At 31.5% G+C, this 20,231-nt stretch overlaps 1 protein-coding gene across 1 annotated transcript; it reads right to left on the bottom strand.

Annotated features, from left to right (window-relative positions):
- Nucleotides 1–224: 224 nt before the first annotated feature.
- Nucleotides 225–2,477, bottom strand: LOC126886269 (piggyBac transposable element-derived protein 4-like). The gene is made up of 3 exons (XM_050653139.1): nt 1,883–2,477; nt 1,711–1,824; nt 225–1,651 (listed from the first exon to the last, which is right to left on the bottom strand). Exons 1-3 carry the CDS (start codon nt 2,151–2,153, stop codon nt 225–227), a joined length of 1,812 nt encoding a protein of 603 aa, XP_050509096.1. The 5' UTR covers nt 2,154–2,477.
- Between the last annotated feature and the right edge of the window lie 17,754 nt (nt 2,478–20,231).

Here is a 20,231-nt window from a genome sequence, read left to right as displayed (position 1 = left end):
CTCACACCAGGAAGATAATCAAATACCTTCTCCCTAAGATATTTTAAGTTTAAAAATACAAAAACAATTTATTTTTTCAAAGAACATGTATGAATATTCACAAAACACTTAACACACATATATGCGGTATTAACGGCACATGCCGGACAAAAAGTGTATACCCTTTTGGCATTCTTCATCGCTGATGCTCTTCCTTCACGGTTCGAAAAGTTCTTGTAACATGCTCAACACCTTCCCCTTTTCTCTTTCTCGTCCAACGTATGCAGAGTTGTTAAAGAGTTTTCAGAAGTTGTTAAAGAGTTTTCAGAAGTTGTTTGAGGCATTAAAAGACTTTGAACAATCTGTTCACGGAACTCAGTAATTGAGAGATGTTTGCCAGTAACAGATTTGTAGAGAACTAAAGAGTTCACAAGTGCGGTATTTGTTAGTAATTCCACAGCCAATTTACGATACCACTTCATACTTCGTCGAACAGGGGAATTATATGCAGCCTTTTGATCCGACACATCGATAAAAGATTTTGCAGAATTATAGTCAACAATGGTCGATGGTTTGGGAACAGGTCCACGTTTTGTTTGAACATCTATCATCAAAGGAATATCCTTGGTCGTTAAAAACAAAACGTCCCGTTTATCTTTCCATTTTCCGATAACAACTTTTGTATTACTCTGTAGATACTTCATGTCACCTCTTTTTAATTTTGCATTGACTACCGCTTTGGGATTATGTTTCCTATTGGAACGTAATGTTCCGACTAAATGGGTTTTCCTATTATTTAAATCATGAGCCAAGTCAACACTCGTATAAAAATTATCAGTATATAAACTTCTGCCTGTATCTAGAAGCGGTTGCATAAGTTCCATCACCACTCTGGATGCTAACGACTTTTCAGATGGTTGCATCTCTTTTCCACCGTACACTTTAACGGCGTACGTATATCCATCTGCGACGCAAAGTTTAAACAATTTGACTCCATATTTGTGTCTTTTTCCAGGAATGTATTGCAAAAAACTAAGTCTACCACGAAATGGCACCATAGTTTCGTCAATACATAACGATTCTCTAGGAGTACACATTTTCTGAAACTTTTCATTTAGTATTTGTACAAGAGGAGAAATTTTGTAGAGTCTGTTTCCAGGTGGGCAGCTCTCGTTATCTGAAATGTGAAAGAAGTGTAATAATATTTCAAATCGACTTCTACTTATTTCACACATTTTAGAAACTTCATTTTTGTAAAGTAAATTGTTACTCCAATAATTTCTGAGTTTCGGTTTTCTGTCTAACCCCATCCAAATAATGAGAGCCAAAAATCGAAGCAATTCTTTTCTGTCAATTGGTCTCCAGTTACTCATAAGCGAATGTTTCGTTATTGACTCATTTACAATACCAGCGATTATGGTTTGTTCGGCGTATTTATTAGTTTCAGTAACCAACAAATCTTGCACTTGACGGTCGATAAACAGTAGGTAGAAATCTATTGGTTTGTGGTCTGTAAGTTTTGCGAGTTCTTCCTGATTTATTCCTGAAGTAAATGATAGTTCGAACTTATTGAGATCATCTGGATTTGGCACATCGCTCCATGTTATTTTATTTCTTGATACAACATCGTCAATAACAGCTTCCAGGCTAACGTTTGCAGATTCAGCTTTTTCTACAAAGCAAAAAAAAAGTAAACTACAAACAGAATTTGTGCATTCCTAAATAACTTACCTATCCTTCTTGTATCAGCCTCCTTTTGGATACAACTAGGACCTGCAGTTATTTTATTTCTTGATACATCGTCAATAACAGCTTCCAGGCTAACGTTTGCAGATTCAGCTTTTTCTACAAAGCAAAAAAAAGTAAAGTACAAACCGAATTTGTGCATTCTTAAATAATTTACCTATCCTTCTTGTATCAGCCTCCTTTTGGTTAGAACTAGAACCTGCAGTAAATTCTTTGCAATTTTGTGTTTGTTTGCAAATTTTAGCTTTTTTTCTACGAGACTCATATTCACTACTGTATGAGTCTGAAGAACCATCAGTAACATTTTCATTGTACACTGGATCGGCATCAGAATCATAAAACGTACTTTCAGACATACTACTATCACTAAAGTCACTCTCCTCAGCAAGTCTGCGAAGTTCGTCTTCCGATAGTCCTTTACGGAACATTATCTTATTTTTTAGTTCCACTTTTTAACAAAAAACTGAAGAGAAAATAGTGTTAGCCTCGTTAGACGTTCGAACCGATACTGACTGAAGCATGTTAGAAATTATAACCTAACCTGTTTGTGAACACGTGGTTTAACGGACCAACCTCTGATTTTGTTTACCACAGACCGTTTACACACATTTATACATAAGAAAGCACGGCAAATGCGATCCTCGACGAGCCACGGCATTAGGAACACGACACTTCGCTGTGGCCTGATAGGTACACACGGTCCCAGATAAAACTAGAGTGTGTGCCAGTGTGGTACACATGGGGCTTAACGTGTTAAGATATTTAATACAAGGCTTTTAATTACTATATAAAAATGTATGACTGATGTGTCGTCACATTAAATTGTTTTGATTTCTATAAAGGTATTGTTTTATATCCCCAAAACAAAATGGTATTCCATAATTGGCAACTTTCCTCTACACTAACCTATAACAATTGGAGCATTCTCTTTTTCCATTATCATTTTTTATGTCCGCAACCGGTTGTATAATTTGCAATAAAAGCAATTTTAAGTACCTTTTTTCTTCTTAATTTTGGTTAATTTTTGAGGAATTACAAATTTTTAAAAGGAATAGCACCGTAATATTTAAACAATTATTTAATTTCTGATGACTATGGTTTAAATAAACTTGCAGACATAAGTGAGGGATAATTAAATATAATAATTCATAAATAATTATTAATTAAATAAATAATAATACAATAAAATTATGCCCCACCCGTTTATAGTTTATTGAATATCCCTAACTTATGACGCGTTGTGTATTTATTTACTGTATGTAGATGTTATATAGGATAACTTACCAATGATGTTGTCCCGAAAGGCAATCCGGTTGTTCAGTTTCATTGTACCGGCGCTGGGAAGCAGCAGTAAGAGCACCAAGCCACTCTTCCATCTCCCGTCTGGATTCACAGCAAAGCACCAATGAGCGGAAAGGAGTTATAACCTTAAACAATAATGCAGTGGATTAGTTATGCTAAAACGGGTATATACATCAATATTGACAGATAATAATAATATTCACAGACACAATGGCTAATTTCTACGGCCTACTAGATTACTGCAACATGCTGCAACTTAAAACATATGCTTGATTTGAAGTTACATATCGATGGGTTAGTGTGAAAACCTCGTATCTCATTAAATTACAATTTTACAGGAGAGGCAAAAAACTGATTTTCTGCATAATATAATCTAAAAACAAAAACTACTGTTACATATTTTAATTTGAGCACATTGAGACAAATCGTACCATCAATACAAGACTATCACTACCCAAAAATTACCATTTTTTATTTTTTATGAATCTGTAATGGTAATGGGTAGTCTAACATAATGCAAGAGTATTATAACTTAACATTAATATTGTTTAATAATGTCTTATATTGAATTTTGAGTTATAATACTCTTTCATTATGTTAGACTACCCATTACCATTACAGATTCATAAAAAACAAAAAATGGTAATTTTTGAGTTGTGATATTCTTGCATTCATGGTGCGAAATATCTGATCTTGGCCCAGAGCTGAAAGTATTAAATGTTGCTATTAAATTGAAAATACAAATACTAATTATGAAAACCACGTAAATATCCTTACAGTATATAGAGCCTTTGCCCAAGTAACTATTATAACCTCGTATATCTCGATATACGTGTTTTTCATCTAAAATGAGGTTGTGTTTATGATTATTTACGAGGTTTTCATTTTTCATAGCTTATTGCACACCTCCAAATACTAGGTTGATACAGTACAAATCTTTTGATTTAAGGTTTATAAAATGTTTCTATATGCCGGACTACCTTTTGTTGTTCACAAAAAAACATTTCTCCAAGTCGAATTTCTTAAACAAACACGCCAAATTAAGTACCAAATTCTTGGTTATAAATATACGTGGTATTCACACTAAATCAAGAGAGCAATTGATATACGTGGTTTCTTTTTTCGGCTGTAGAAAATAGTCTGGTGTATTTGGATTTTTTCTAACAGTTGTAAATCGTGAGATACAAGGTTTTCACATTAAGCCATCGATATTAAAAACATTAAAACTATTATTATATAAAAGACTAAAAAATAATATTAGATAAATAGCCGACGAAAAAGTTTACATCAAATAGAAAAATCCACAAGGAAAAAGTTTTCCTGTAGTTGGCTTTATACCATGTAATATAAAAAATAATTAAATCCTTTATAAAAGGTATACAGAGAGAGTCTGTAAAGTGGAATAAATTCAATATCTCAAATACTAATTGTTTTTTTGGAAAATGCTCAGACCTGTCGATTAGTATTTCAAATTGTCCTTTTTGACATTTAATAATAATGTATACAGGGTGTCCCAATTTAGAGATATGACGTCATCGTCGATTTTCTTAAATGGCAACACTGTCATTTTGATAGCTAATTTGATAGGGTTTGTAAAGTTATACATAACTGCAAAATATTAAATTTTTATTCTCTACCATTTACAAGATAATAGAAAATAACAAAGTTATATCTGTAATTTGGAATATATTCAATAATTAAAACACTAACTGTTTTTTTGAAAAATGCTCAGACCCGTCGATTAGTATATCAAATTGTCCTTTTTGACATATAATAATAATGTATACAGGGTGTCCCAATTTAGAGATATGACGTCATCGTTGATTTTCTTAAATGGCAACATTGTCATTTTGATAGCTATTTTGATAGGGTGTGTAAAGTTATACACAACTGCAAAAATTCAAATTTGTATTCTCTACCATTTAGATGATAATAAAAAATAACAAAGTTATGAAAAAGAAGTAATCAACTAATAATTGAATTTAATTATTTCAATAAATTAAGTAAAAACTCATAATGTTGCCCTCAATTATTGTCAAATTGTCAATGGGCAACGTTATGAGCATTTGCTTAATTGAAATAAATAAATTCAATTATTATTTGATTACTTCTTGTTCTTCATAACTTTGTTATTTTTTATTATCTTGTAAATGGTAGAGAATACAAATTTGAAATTTTGCAGTTGTGTATAACTTTACACACCCTATCAAAATAGCTATCAAAATGACAGTGTTGCCATTTAAGAAAATCAACGATGACGTCATATCTCTAAATTGGGACACCCTGTATACATTATTATTATATGTCAAAAATGACATTTGATATTATAATTTGATATACTAATCGACGGGTCTGAGCATTTTTCAAAAAAACAGTTAGTATTTTAATTATTGAATATATTCCAAATTACAGATATAACTTTGTTATTTTCTATTATCTTGTAAATGGTAGAGAATAAAAATTTGATATTTTGCAGTTATGTATAACTTTACAAACCCTATCAAATTAGCTATCAAAATGACAGTGTTGCCATTTAAGAAAATCGACGATGACGTCATATCTCTAAATTGGGACACATATGTGCCTCCTGATGAGAGACTAATAAGTTTCGAAACCGGTAGAGGAGCTTGCTGCCCTCTCTGATTGGATTAGAATATGATGCGGCTGTATTTTGTTTTGCAACGAAATTGAAAATGGTTATTCATTTTTTATTTACATTTTTACTTTGATTGGAGTATGATGGGAACCATTCTCGTTGGAACTTTACCGCGCTGAGCAGATGGGACGTGAATTATAAATTGTAAACTTCCCTCATCTTCCTTAGTCTTAGCATCGTTATGGCTTGCAAATTGTAGAAGCCTCGGAGGTGTAACCAGAGAAGGTTCCCGTTGTTTTCAGTCTGGTGGAATGTAGAGTAACATTATGTTGCTTTATATGCCATTAGATTGAAAACTTAGTCTTTCTTCTAATAACGGTTTTATTGCATCAACAGTTTAATAAAACTATAAATTCCTATCTCAAAAATATTTTTATGGCTATGGCCCATGGCCGTCTATGGTTAAAGTATTTCTCGTTGATATCGATGATACTAGTGTCATTATATGGTTAACCAAAATCAACGATGCCCCGAATATATATACAGTGTCACATGTCGACTTGTGCAAGGTTTTTGTCCATCTAAGATCTGTATAAAACGTCGTTTGTTGAGTTAAAACAGTATACAAGTGGTTATGATATATATGTGATTATTTTATTCAAAACAATCTGCGAATATACTCAAGGAAAGTAACTTATTTTTCTTTTTGTAGTATTTTCGACGAAAATTTTGTTTTATTTAATGTTGTTATTTACATTTAAAGTTAAATCATGAATAATTATAGCTCTGTTAACCAGTCAATAATAATATAGTCTAGTAAAATAAAATTACACTACATGTAAATCAAAATGTAAATTCGTACAGATTGAAACAAATTTTATATCAAAGTTTAGGTGGGTACAAAAGATATTTTCAAGAAAGTATCCAAATCATACAAGGGGATCATTGTTTAAATAATTAAAAAGGGGTCATTTTTGCATAAAAAATTACTTTTTTAACTGCTGAGGCCATCCAATTACTAATGAAGGTCTATAGGATTGTTTTCTTTAAAGTTGAAGGGTGAATCTTTCATATAAGACTTACTAAATTAAATTTGGCCCCCTATTTATTTAAGTAACTATACATAAAATTTTAAAAACAAATTTACAAAAAATTATTTTTAGCGTTTTAAATAAGCACTATAAAATATCTTATTTTACAGACTAAGTTGCGATATGTTACCAGTTTAAGCAAAAAAAAATTGGTCAAAAACTATTTAATATTTTTTGAGATATTGAACTTGTTTATTAAATATTACTCTATTTTCAAAGAAATATTAACCTGTATTAAATGTTATTATTTTTATTTTTATGTATATTTTCGATAAATGTATTGATAAATTCAAATTTCCATTAAACTTCCCCCTAAAATGGCATTTCAAAATTATTCAAATTTGTTTATAATTTATTTTTTTAATAGCGTCGCGGGAATTATATATTTTGAAATACCGTTTCGATAATTGGGTTCCTGGGAATTTTTCACAAATTAACAAATTTTTTTGTATTTTTTCCTCTTTTTTTTTCTTGGAATTATATTTCTACGGTCCCTTTTTGGGTTAAGTTTCATTAAGAATGTCGAATTTCTAAGTTGTAGATTCTAGACCTAAAAATATTAAGATTGGTCTAAAATCACTTAAATAAAATGTGACTGCTGACTGAGTTACAGGGTGTTTTATTTAAAAATTTAAAAATTATTTTTACCAAGTACTTTCAAACTATTTGACGTATCCTTATCACACTTGACAGAAAGTGTGAGTACTATACAGTCTACTAAACTGTGATAAATAAAAGTTTCTAGCTACCACCAGAGGCGTAAGACAGGGGACAGTTAATGGTTGACCCTTCCCAAATTCTACACCACTGAGGAAATTACTATTTTAGCAAAATTTTTCGATTCTCCAATACTTTCTATGTAAATAATATACTCCTTACTGGTAACGATTAAGTCATTAGTTTTCGAGATATTGGACGTTAAAAATGAAACGGCATAGTTATTTTGATTCATTCATTCATTCATTTTAAACTTCTAATATCTCTCAAACTGATGACTTTATCGATACCAATAAAGTTATTTACATACAAGGTATTGGAGGATCGAAAAATTTCGCTACAATAGTAATTCCATCAGTGGCGTAGAATTTGGAAAGGGTCAATCATTCACTATCCCCTGTCGTACGCCTCTGGCACTAGCTAGAAACGTTTATTAATCACAATTTGGTAGGGTGTATAATTGCCACACTTTCTGCCAAGTATGATAAGGATACGTCAAACAGTTTTAAAGTACTTGGTAAAAAAAATTTTTAAATTTTTAAATAAAGCACCCTGTAACTCAGTAAGTAGCCACATTTTATTTAAGAGATTTTAGTTAAATCTTAATATTATTAGGTCTAGAATCTACAACTCAGAGATTCGAAATTCTTAATAAAATTTAACCCTACAAGGGCCCGTAGTAATATAACTCCAAGAAAAAAAGAAAAAAAACGCTGGACGGAAGGGCCGCCCGAGAACTTTATCGTACCGATCTATTATCGTTATCGTACTAGATACTGCCATTCTATAAAAATAACAAAGTTACTCGTTATTTTGATATTTTAGAAACACCTTGTATACTTGAAAATATTTTATGGTTCTACGCATCATTAATTCCCGCATTTGAGAAAATGTTCGGGGACACACTATAGATTATTGCATAAATCAATAGAATATTAGTCATACTTTCATTTCAAATTAGTCCATTTTTCTGAGAAATTAATAGTTTACAATATTTGCATTTTACTGCATGGATTGTAATGAAATTTTGGGAGTAGCACAAAGCCCAATCACCTAATTCAAAGTCTATCCTATATACTATGGCGCTTTTATCGTGGGGGCGGTTCTCACCACTTCTCGGGGATAGAACATTTTTATTTGCGAATTGCATGGAGCAAAAGGAAGAATTTTAAGAAAATTTAAAAATGCGCCCTATAATTTGATCTTATTTTTTTCACCCGTCCAACTTTTTGAAAGTAGAAATAACACTATATTAAGAGGTATTGCAAAAGAAAAACAATGCATTTAAATTCTGGTGAATGAGGGGTTAAATGTATGTACTTCTCATTTTTCCTTAAAGTACATTAGTCATATATTTTTTTGCACCATATCTCGCTTAGTTTGAATGTAACCGACATTTAACAGTGCTCGTTTTAAAGGCCTTTTCAAACACTACAAAAGCATGAGCATTTTGAGCATGCACCAAAAACCAAACTCTTTTTACCTACCATATCTCTTTTTGTATTATATATAGAAAATTTACGAAGGAACGAATCTCTTTGTTATTTATAATTAAAAAAAAATTTATATAATGTTTTTAGTTTGATGCATAGTTTTTAAGGTATTCACAAAAAACCGTCCTAAAACGTGTCATTTTTAAATGAAAATGGCCAATTTTCAACTGCGCATAACTCAAAAAGTATTGAGTTCTCAAAAAAAAGTATAGATCAGTTTTTGCTTAAAAATGGGTTCTCTAGCCACTTCCATGCTTATTTTGACCAATAAATTTTCCACCCCCTTGAAGGGGTGGGAATTGCCCCAAGATAAAAGCGCCATAGTATATAGGGTAGATTTTGTTTCTTGAGCTATTCCCTACTTACTGTGAAAATATCAAGTACATCGATGTAGTAGGATGGAATTCGGAGCCAAATACCCTCATTGACTGCCCTATAATAATGCTCTGCTATGATCGCGTGAGAGGACACACACAAGATTCTAGCAAAATTTCAATTTTCTGTAACTTTTCGAGTTTTTGAGTTACAGCAACGAGTTTTATGTCATTGGAAAGATAATTTTACATTCTTTCAAAATATGTAAAAATATACAGGGCGTATGTAAAAAATTAAGATTTATTTTTCATTTCCGGTTAAACCGGAAGCCATATTGTGGGTAAAATTTATTGTGCTAATAGATAATAAAGTACTATATAAGTCTGCCAAATTTCAAATTTTAGTTTCTATTACAGAGGTAGTTACGGGCACTCGAATATTTTTTTATAAAAAATTCATAACTCCCCTCCTATGAGGAGTTAAGAAACCTGACTAATGTTATTCAATTTACCGATAGGATATCAAAAATATATCAAAAAATAAACAAATTCCTTGGAGTCATTTTTGAGAAAATTTAGTTCAAATTTATGTCAAATTTTGACCCCTTAAATATAGGCAACCCATAACTTTTTCTGAAAAACGATAATATTCTTGTTATAGCCCCATCTTTAGGCTATATAAATGTTTTTTCAAATTAAATTTATCTTAAACAAATTTTTAGATTGGTAGGGAAATGTGTCGGGTGGGCGGTCGGCCATGCTGGCCGCCATTTTGGATTTGGAAATGTCAAATTCCGTGTTTCTATTTATCTATCGATGAGCTAACTTTAAGTTAAATTTCATTCGTTTCGGTCAAAATTTGCAAAAATGGGCCCCAAATAACCCCCCTATTTCGGCCCCCCTTTGAGAGGTTTTTTTCAAAAGCTTAGTTTCTCGACAAAATTCTCTTAAACTTACTCATACCGAATTTCATCGAAATCGGTCCAGTAGTTTTTGCTGGGCGGTGGCGACATACGTACGTACATACGTACGTACATACGTACGTACATACTTCCGACATGTTTTTTTTATTTGCTTTTCAGACTCAGGGGGACTCAAAACGTCGAAAAAAAGTGAAATCTGAAAAAAAATTTTTTGCACGATCCTATAACTTTATCTATTATACTCATACTGCGTATGTAGTACGATAAAGTAAAAACGACAAAAAAATTTTGTTAATTAGTAAAAAAATCGCAGGAACCCAATTATCGAAACGACAGTTCAAAATACTTAATCATTGCAACGTTATTAAAAAAACAAATTATAAACAAATTTGAATAATTTTCCAATGCCATTTTAGGGGGGAGTTTAATTGAAATTTGAATTTATCAATACATTTATCAAAAATTTACATAAAAATAAAAATAATGAGATCCTAAGCAGGTGAATATTTCTTTGGCAACAACCGCGTTTTTGCAATTGAAAATATAGTACATTTAATAAACAAATTCAATATCTCAAAAAATATTAAATATTTTTTGACCAATTTTTTTTGCTTAATACTGGTAACATATCGCAACTTAGTCTGCAAAATAAGATATTTTATAGTGCTTATTTAAAACGCTAAAAATAATTTTTTGCAAATTTGTTTTTAAAGTTTTATATACAATTATTTAAATAAATAGGAGGCAAATTTAATTTAGTAAGTCTTATGTGAAAGATTTACCCTTTAGCTCTGCAGAAAAAATCCCGTAGACCTTTATTAATAAGTGAATTACCTCAGCAGTTAAAAAAGTATTTTTTTTGCAAAAATGACCGCTTTTTAATTATTTAAACAATGATCCCCTTGTATGATTTGGATACTTTCTTGAAAATATCTTTTGTACCCACCTAAACTTTGATATAAAATTTGTTTTAACCTGTACGAATTTACATTTTGACTTTTTTTTATTTTATTAGGCTAATATTATATTCTGTACGGCAAGAGTTACTTTTAATAAAAATAATATTTCGTAAATCTTTCCGTATTTTATCTGTACATATATAGTGTCACAACTCAAAAAATTTTTTTAAATATTTTTAGCAGAATAATTAATACGATATTTTGTAGAGCTTCAAAAATCTTTGTAACTTACTAAAATAGTTATTGTTCTAATTTTAATAGTTTTTGAATTAAACTATTCGCGTATAAGCGTCACGTCGGTTTCTTGATACTTTGTTTTTTTGACTTATGACGCTCTTTGAGCGGAGGTGCGATATTTTAGATAGGGTTATTATCTTTTTTAATTTTTTCATATATAACCACATTTCGAAATATAAAAGCATCTTTGTTTATATGCTGTTCAGGGCATATAAAGGAACGTTGCCAACAAAGTATCCCAAAAAAATGATTTGCCACGTTTATCAAGTAGTTGTGACAACAGAAGAAATATTTTTAATAAATCATCCCAAGGTTTGGCATATGCAGATTATGTGTACCATGTTGCCCGCAAAACACGCAAGCTAGAAAAAAATGTATAATTACCACCTTCTCAAATGCCTCAAAAATATGTGTACCTGCAAGTAAATGAGGAGAAAACTAAGTTGATACCATCAACACCCAACAATAGAACCAGAAAAATCGGTCACCAATTCACGGTTGATAAATCTACCTATGAAGTGGTGGACAAATTTTCATACTTAGGCGCCCTGATTACCAAGGAGAACGTCATGACAGAAGAAGTCAAGTGAAGGATAATCCTAGTAAACAAATGCTAATTTGGACTGAGTAGACATATGACAAGCAGAAACTTAGCCAAAAACATAACCAAATACCTTATACAACCAGTGTAATATGGATCAGATATATGGACCAATCCCAAGGCAGATTAAAACACTCTGCTTATATTTGAACGACGAATCCTGAGAGGAATATTCGGTGGCATCTGTGACAATGGTGTTTAGAGGAGGAGTTACAAGTTGTAACTTACAACTACAAGATATACCACAGATATAAACATATATTTGGTGGTAAAGAACTAGTATCTCTTATAAAAATAGGAAGACTAAGATGAGCAGGACATCTAGCAAGATCACAGCAGAACAACCCTCATAGAAGAATCGTTATGTCACAACCTGTGGGAAGTAGAAATAGGGGTAGGCCAAAACTCAGATGGAAGGATGGTGTAGATGAGGATGGTAGGAAAATAGGCGCAGCAAACTGGCAACGGTTGGCAATGGATAGAACTGACTGGCGTAATAGACTTAGGAAAGTCGAGGCTCTTTTATAGGGCTGTAGCACCATTGATGATGATGATGAAGTAGTTGTGCCATTCCGGAGGAGACCTGGATATGGTATAATACACTAGTATTCCAACTAATGAATGCTTGATAGATTGAGTTCCATAGTTATCAATATCTGATAGCCAGAGTGAAGAAGACAAGTGACCTTAAAAATACGTTCACAAGATTTTTTTCCACTTGCGTAGATTCACAGTTTTTATTCCTTTAGAGGTTATATAATTTGTTTTAGTTTTAATATTTTGTAATATTATGCATTTTTTGGTAATCTTTTCTGTCATTTCGAAAAACAAGGTCTTGACACTTTCAGGAGTTAAATTAATTAATTTCACAATATCCAGTTATTGTGTTCATGAACAAACTCATTAAATACAAAAATTAATCTAGCATTTAATAAATTATAGTTCATGTGACGAAACGTGGCATAAAATACCTACCTGTTAATATTTACTCTTTAAAGTTGCATTAAGAAAACTGCAATATTCAAGTCATGTGAATTTTAAAAATAATTTCTTCATTTAAATCGACTTTACTCCCCTTTTTGAAAAGTGTAGTTAGTGAATGTGACTTCTAATGCGACGTTATGTGACTATATACAGTTGCGATCACTGAATAGAGCAATTGTCAAAAATATAGCGCCTATTGAAAAATAAAATAAAAAGCCATTAAACGCGTCCAAAATGCCGTCCAAAATGACGCGCAAAATCAAGAGCAATTGCCAATTTTGTTCAAAAAACTTCTTTCTATAACGTCAATTTTGTTAAGAGCACACAGTAGCGATCAACAGGTAGCAACAAACGCGGTCCAAGATTGCGAAAGTTCTGCGAACTTTCAAAAGTGAGGCAACAGTGCGTCGGTAATTCGACACTGACTGACAGTGACGTTTGTTTATACTATCAGAAACCAATCATAAACAATCATTTTAAGGCCGGTCGTCCATTGGAAGCGTAGTCGCGCGACTCGAAGGTAGCGCGTATACGCCCGTATAGAAGCGACTAATCCTAACAAATAAAATGTAACTAAACAACGTTCACTGCGAACTACTTTGAGCGACCGGGCTCGGCCGACCAGAAGCGACTGGCGACCGATCCCGCTAGAATGGGATTAGTCGCTGGTAATCGCATGTTGATGCTACACTGGTTTGCAATAAATATCTGCGCAGGTATTTTTGATATTGTTTTAATTTTCAATAATTGTGTTATTTTCGATATGGAAATTGATAACGAAAAACTGATTAGTGCCGTTTATGAAAAGCCTACGTTGTGGAACATGAAAGACAAGAGATATCATTCACGTGATGTTCAAAGGAAATTGTTGTCGAAAGTTGCAGAGAAGTAGGTGCTAGTGAAAAGAGTTTTTCAATATTATTATTTTATAATATATAATTACAATGTAAACGAAAAATAAAAAAAATAGAGCGTGGCACTTGCGGAGTGCCGACAGAAGTGAATAAGTACTTCTTATAGTTTTAGGATTAACAAATTTTCGAAAGAATTTTTATTTGAAATTTTTACAGTAATAAACGTCTTATATCTAAACCAAGTAAATATAAAGTTACATAAACCTTTAAATTATTTTTATAAACAAATTACTTAATGTTTTTTTTTCAATTTGCGAAAAAATGTAATTAAATACTGATAAAGTATAGTAAATATTTCGTGTAAATTTGAATCGCCAACAATATATGGAAGAGTCGATTCTCGTTAAAGGGGAGGCCATTTTACAAAGCTTTTTAAAGTTGTTAATAAATAAAGTTGTCCTTTTTAAAGTTGTTAAGAAATAACATACATTTTTGTGTAATAAATTATTCCTTTGCAAACTATGCTTTCTATGTATATTTTACAAGCTATTCACAAAAATACACTTTCTTTTGATGACGACAGTAAGTATGAAAGTCGCGAACTAAGTAGTATACAGTCGCCTGCAGTGGATGATACCAGTCACTCAGTCGCATGATCGCTCATACACGGATAGCCAGGGAGGTAGTGTCAAATTTGACCGGATCATTTTAGCATGGCTGTTTTCTTTTTATTTAGGTAGGTGTTCCAAAGCTTATTAACAAATGATTTGTCAGCTGGCCCAAAACCGGGGATTTTAGACAAGAAAAGGTAAAATATGAAAGTTGATGGACAAACGCTACAACTTAATTGTCAAATATTTATATACGTTACTCAAACATTTGATAGACTTGCTTACTTGGTTCCTACCTTTCACTCAGGAGATCCGGGTTCAAATCCTGTCGCGGAAAATTCTTTTTGTTTTTTAAATTGACATTTTATTTTGAAAAATAGTTATTTTTATAATACCACGGCATGTCCACTTGGCCAGCTAACATTTTTTGCAACGTATATGATACAGCTGACGCTTTTTTATTACAATCTAAAATTCATAAATTATTGATTTATACTTTTTAATCTTTGCCACACTAGTTCAAGAATATTTTTTTATTATTAACTAGCTGACCCGGCAAACTTCGTACTGCCTTAAACTAAATAATGTTTGAAAGTTTAATACCTAAAAATTCCCAGAAAGCCAAAAAAATACTAAAAATATTGCGTACCTATACTTTTTTCTACCAAATGCATAGTTTACGATTCTATAAGGGACATAGGTACAGACAAACATTCATTTTTATGTATTATAGAGAATAGGGAAATATTTAGATTGCTATTAAAAGATGGGGGTTGGTGAGAGAAAAGTGAAAATTTAGGGTTGTATCTTTCGGTTCTACAACATATAAAATTAAGAAAAAACAGTTTGTCCAAAAAAATAACAAATAATGTCTCCCTTTCCACTTAGATTGTTGATCTTACCAACTCAGGAACCTTCAGAGGTTCATGTACAACAAATTTGCTTATTAAGATCAGTCATAATATTATGATGACCAAGAATGAATAGTTTGCGATTCTATAAAAGACAAACAGATTTTTTATATTGTCTCGTATAAATAATAAAAACGTGGTATTATAAAAATAATTATTTTTCAAAATAAAATGTCCATTTAAAAAACAAAAAGAATTTTCCGCGCCAGGATTTGAACCTGGATCTACTGAGTGAAAGGTAGGAACCAAGTAAGCGAGGCTATCAAATGTTCTGAATAACGTGTATGAATATTTGACATTTAAGTTGTAGCGTTTGTCCATCAACTTTCATATTTTACCTTTTCTTGTCTAAAATCCCTGGTTTTGGGCCAGCTGACACATCATTTGTTAATAAGCTTTGGAACATCTACCTAAATAAAAAGAAACCAGCCATGCTAAAATGCTCCGGTCAAATTTGACGGCTAGGACGTATACGCGCTACCTACGAGTCGCGCGACTACGCTTCCAATGGACGACTGGCCTTATACACATAGGCGCGAAATGTTGCCAAGTCAGTGACGTTCGATTTCTTGTTATAAAAAATAGATTTTTAGTAGTTCCAATGTGACACAAAATCTAGGCACGGGATAAAAAAGTTTATTTGAAGAAAGTGTATTTTTTGTCTTTCTTAATGGCGGTACAGGCTCCATTTTTCAATATTTTATATAGCTATCGAGTAATTTCTACAAACTAACGTATTTCTGAAATTAGGCTCTGTACCGCCATTTTTTATTATATTACGAATATGTGTGCCAAATATCTCGACAAAATATTCAAAATTAGAGCCGCAATCTTGGAACACGTTTGTTGCTACCTGTTGATCCCTACTGTTTACTCTTAAATAGATTTATTTTATTTTGATTTTTTAATTTTAATCAGCCGATTCTGGGCCCGTCACAGGTAACGTCACTTTGACGTAAAAGTTACGTTTAAACAAGGTAAAAATTCAAAAAATAGGCAACTGGAATTAAAAGGGTGTAAACTATTCAATGGCCACATCTGTACCGGGTGGTCCAACAAGCCGATCTCTCGGCTATATATCAGAAACTTAGAGTAGGTATGGAAAATTTTTTACCCTCTCTGGAGATCTAACACGCAATCTGTTTTTCGAACAAAAGTGAATCCTTATTTTAATACGGTTGGTTCTCATTGAGATTTGACATCACTTGTTTTATTAGTGATTTTTGTGCGATTTCTGAGTGAAAACTAGCAATTTTTTTAACTCTTTATAGTGGTGATGTGTTCGGCTTACGGTTGTAAAAGCGACAGCAGCAGGAAATAAGTGGGAATTACATTTTACAGGTAAATAAATATTTCTGTTATGTGTGCGTAGATGAAAATTCAATAAATACTCCTATATTCTTAGATATTACCTCTTAAATGGTTAATAATTTGAAAATTAACACTTCAATGTACCTTATTACATAATTAAAATTACATGCTTAAGTTATAAAATGAGAAAAATTTACATGTAAAATTAAAAGTAACATAAAAAATCACCATTTTACCAGTGGTGTAGGTACGAAACGGTACGAAATAAATGAAATTATAAAATATATTGTGGCAACTTCGAAAATGGAATTAATGGCGTATATTGTTATTACATATTATTGACTTTTTTTGTTGTTAAACATTTTATTGCTTGATTTTATTTTGTTTATATGTAAAAAAAATATTTAAGAGCACAGGCGCAAATATTTTACGGCTATCTCTACTTTTTCTTTTTTTACACGGCAAATTATATGTAGTAAAGTTTTCACTGGTATGGATACGTACATAAACATTACTTGACAATGACATTGTCACCATTAACTTGAGATGACTTTTGAATGTTCTTGGATAACTGTTACTTGTATCATCGCTTAAATTATTAATTCAATTAATTAATATGATAATTTTTCACTAACTAGGTATTTAGTGATTATAATAATTTATATACTATGCCATAAAAGATAATACTTAATCGAGAAAAGAGGAAAAGTGATTTTTTTAATAATATATTGTTACTATGGAACGCTTAGATAAATTTTGAATATCTTTAACAACAAAATGCTTATATCACAATATATATCCTGGTGTAGTCTCTGCTTGGGATCTTCCATAAATAATAAACAAAAAATAACTTTCTATTAATTTCACGTCTTAAATTATTTAGCCAATACACTATCAATATTATTTAATAAACAACTCAAGATAACGAGCGATACACAATTATTGGATCAAAGCTAGCCGTGCAGAAAATTACGTATGGCTTGTTTTAATCTGAATTTTTATCAATTGATTTTGATTAACGTTATAAAACATAAAAAATCAGTCAAAACCTTTAACACAGAACTTTAATCTAAAATAAAAAGAATTAACACAATTATAAGTAACAATAATAAATAAAATCAAACAGGATGCTGTATATGTCCACCACCAACATCTCTACATAACCTAACTTTTCTTGTTAAGTTGACGTTCACTGCAAAGTTGACGTAAACTGGAAAGTAGTATATCTGAATTAAGAACAGACATGCACTGTATATCTATCTCTGTCGTTGAGAGCCACCTATGGTGACAATAATTTTGGATCAAACGTTATTATTATTCCTAAAGCCGTGTCAAATATCTAAAATTGCCGCTGTCTTGTCAGCACATTCTGTTCGACTGAGTGCGTTGTACGACAAAGATAGCGAATATTCAATTTGGAAAATATTACCACTGACATGATGTTCATTTTTTTCCAATAGGGCTTTTCATAGATTTTCATTTGTTTCGAGCTTCTGTCATGTGTCACATAATATTAATATATCTACGCCATACGTCTTTGGTTTGTATTATTGTTATATACCAATAAAGTATGTCGTAGATATATTAATATTATGTAACACATGACAGAAGCTCGAAACAAATGACTGTGAATAAAAAGCCCTATAGGGCTTTTCATCGATTGCCATTTGTTTCGAGCTGCTGTCATGTGTCACATAATATTAATATATCTACGTCATACGTCTCTAGTTTGTATCATTGTTATATACCAATAACGTATGACGTAGATATATTAATATTATGTGACACATGACAGAAGCTCGAAACAAATGACTGTGAATGAAAAGACCTATAGGGCTTTTCATCGATTGCCATTTGTTTCGAGCTTCTGTCATGTGTCACATAATATTAATATATCTACGTCATACGTCTCTAGTTTGTATCATTGTTATATACCAATAACGTATGACGTAGATATATTAATATTATGTGACACACGACAGAAGCTCGAAACAAATGACTGTGAATGAAAGCCCTATAAGACTTTTCATCGATTGCCATTTGTTTCGAGCTTCTGTCATGTGTCACATAATATTAATATATCTACGTCATACGTCTCTAGTTTGTATCATTGTTATATACCAATAACGTATGACGTAGATATATTAATATTATGTGACACATGACAGAAGCTCGAAACAAATGACTGTGAATGAAAAGCTCTATACTGAAAAAAGTAATACTTTTGAAAAATTTAAACGCAGAATGAAAGAATAAATTATTACCGAGGGCTGAAAGTCCCTCAGAATAAATAAAAAGTTTCTTTTGAATGAGATCTTTGAAAATAAAAATCACACTAAATTGTCTCTTAGTTTTTCACCCCTGTAACTTTTTTCTCAGAATCCGAAAAAATAAATCCTATTTAAATATAGTATTGGAGCCGAAATTTTGCGACCTATGTGAAATAAAGATATCTATCATAAATCAATAATTCAAAAAGTTTGCTTTCGTCACATCCCCTAATTTCTAATCCTGTTTTATTTTGAGTGGATATAAAGGTTCAACATACTAAAATACTGTTATTTGTTTCAATCTGTCTATGTAAGCCATGCATAATATTGTGTAATTAATAAAAATTGAAAATTGAACTAAACCTACGAGCAATATTATTTAATTATGTAGTTTTATATAGTTTCTTCTGGCCTACGCGATACGCCACTGGCACTCGTGTTTGGTTCTAACTTGGTTTTGGCTTCAGTTTCGTTCTCGTTGCGGTCACTCCAGGGAGAGGGTAAAAAATTTTCCATACTCTAAGATCAGAAACTATTCATGTTATAACTTTAGGAGAAAAAATTCCTTAGTAAACGTGGCCAAGAGAAATCGCTGGAAATAACTTTCAAGTTTCTGGGTTAACCGCTAGGGGGCGTAACCTGTGAAGAAAAATTTGAAAACCAGTTTTTTGTGAAATATGCCCAATTATACCAAGTGTTAAATAAGTAAACTAGAAAGAGTCCTAAATTCTACACAAAGTTGTTCAAGTACTTTTTTTGTATTTTTTCAAATAAAGGGTGGGGGAGAGTGGGAAAGTATTTGTGGATAAATACCTATAACTTTGGTCTGGATCAACCGATTTTAACAAAATAAGTGTCATTAGAAAGAGTGTGAATGAATTAATTTACATTTACTATAAAATAATTGCATTTAGTTTTAATTGTCATAGGTAGAGGGTACTTTCGAATAGAAAAAATTAAAATTTGTTTTTCTTCAAAATGTTTAATGAAAATACCTATTTATTGTAAATTATAATGGAACTGGATTAAATTCCTATCAAAATGGCGCAAACCGCAGCTTTTGCCGAACTCGAGATATGAATAAAAACGCATAAACATAAGTAAGTATAGTATTGACTCACCCTGCATTATAAATTAAATTAAAAAATAAGTCAGGAGGTACTTTCAAATTTTTTATAGCAGAAGAATCTTAATGTTGATACCTATTTTGACCATTGTTATTTCATACGATTAAAAATAGTTTTTTCGAAACTAAGTAGGCTATGACAATGAATTTGACGAGGAGTTCATATTGTTTATTTATTGACAGCAGTCAAAACATTGTTAAGAATT

This window comes from Diabrotica virgifera, chromosome 6, assembly GCF_917563875.1.
Source record: "Diabrotica virgifera virgifera chromosome 6, PGI_DIABVI_V3a".
NCBI classification, from domain to species: domain Eukaryota; kingdom Metazoa; phylum Arthropoda; class Insecta; order Coleoptera; family Chrysomelidae; genus Diabrotica; species Diabrotica virgifera.
The sequence above is the reverse complement of the archived record's forward strand: the minus strand, read 5'-3'. Positions and strand labels throughout refer to the sequence as shown.

What these genes read in the sequence shown, in the direction of transcription:
- LOC126886269 (XM_050653139.1), bottom strand. Translation starts at nt 2,153, where the DNA reads ATGTTCCGTAAAGGACTATCGGAAGACGAACTTCGCAGACTTGCTGAG. An exon ending in GGCTGATACAAGAAGGATAG is followed by an intron (nt 1,825 to 1,882) that starts GTAAATTATTTA and finishes TTTGCTTTGTAG; the next exon opens with AAAAAGCTGAATCTGCAAAC. An exon ending in GGCTGATACAAGAAGGATAG is followed by an intron (nt 1,652 to 1,710) that starts GTAAGTTATTTA and finishes TTTGCTTTGTAG; the next exon opens with AAAAAGCTGAATCTGCAAAC.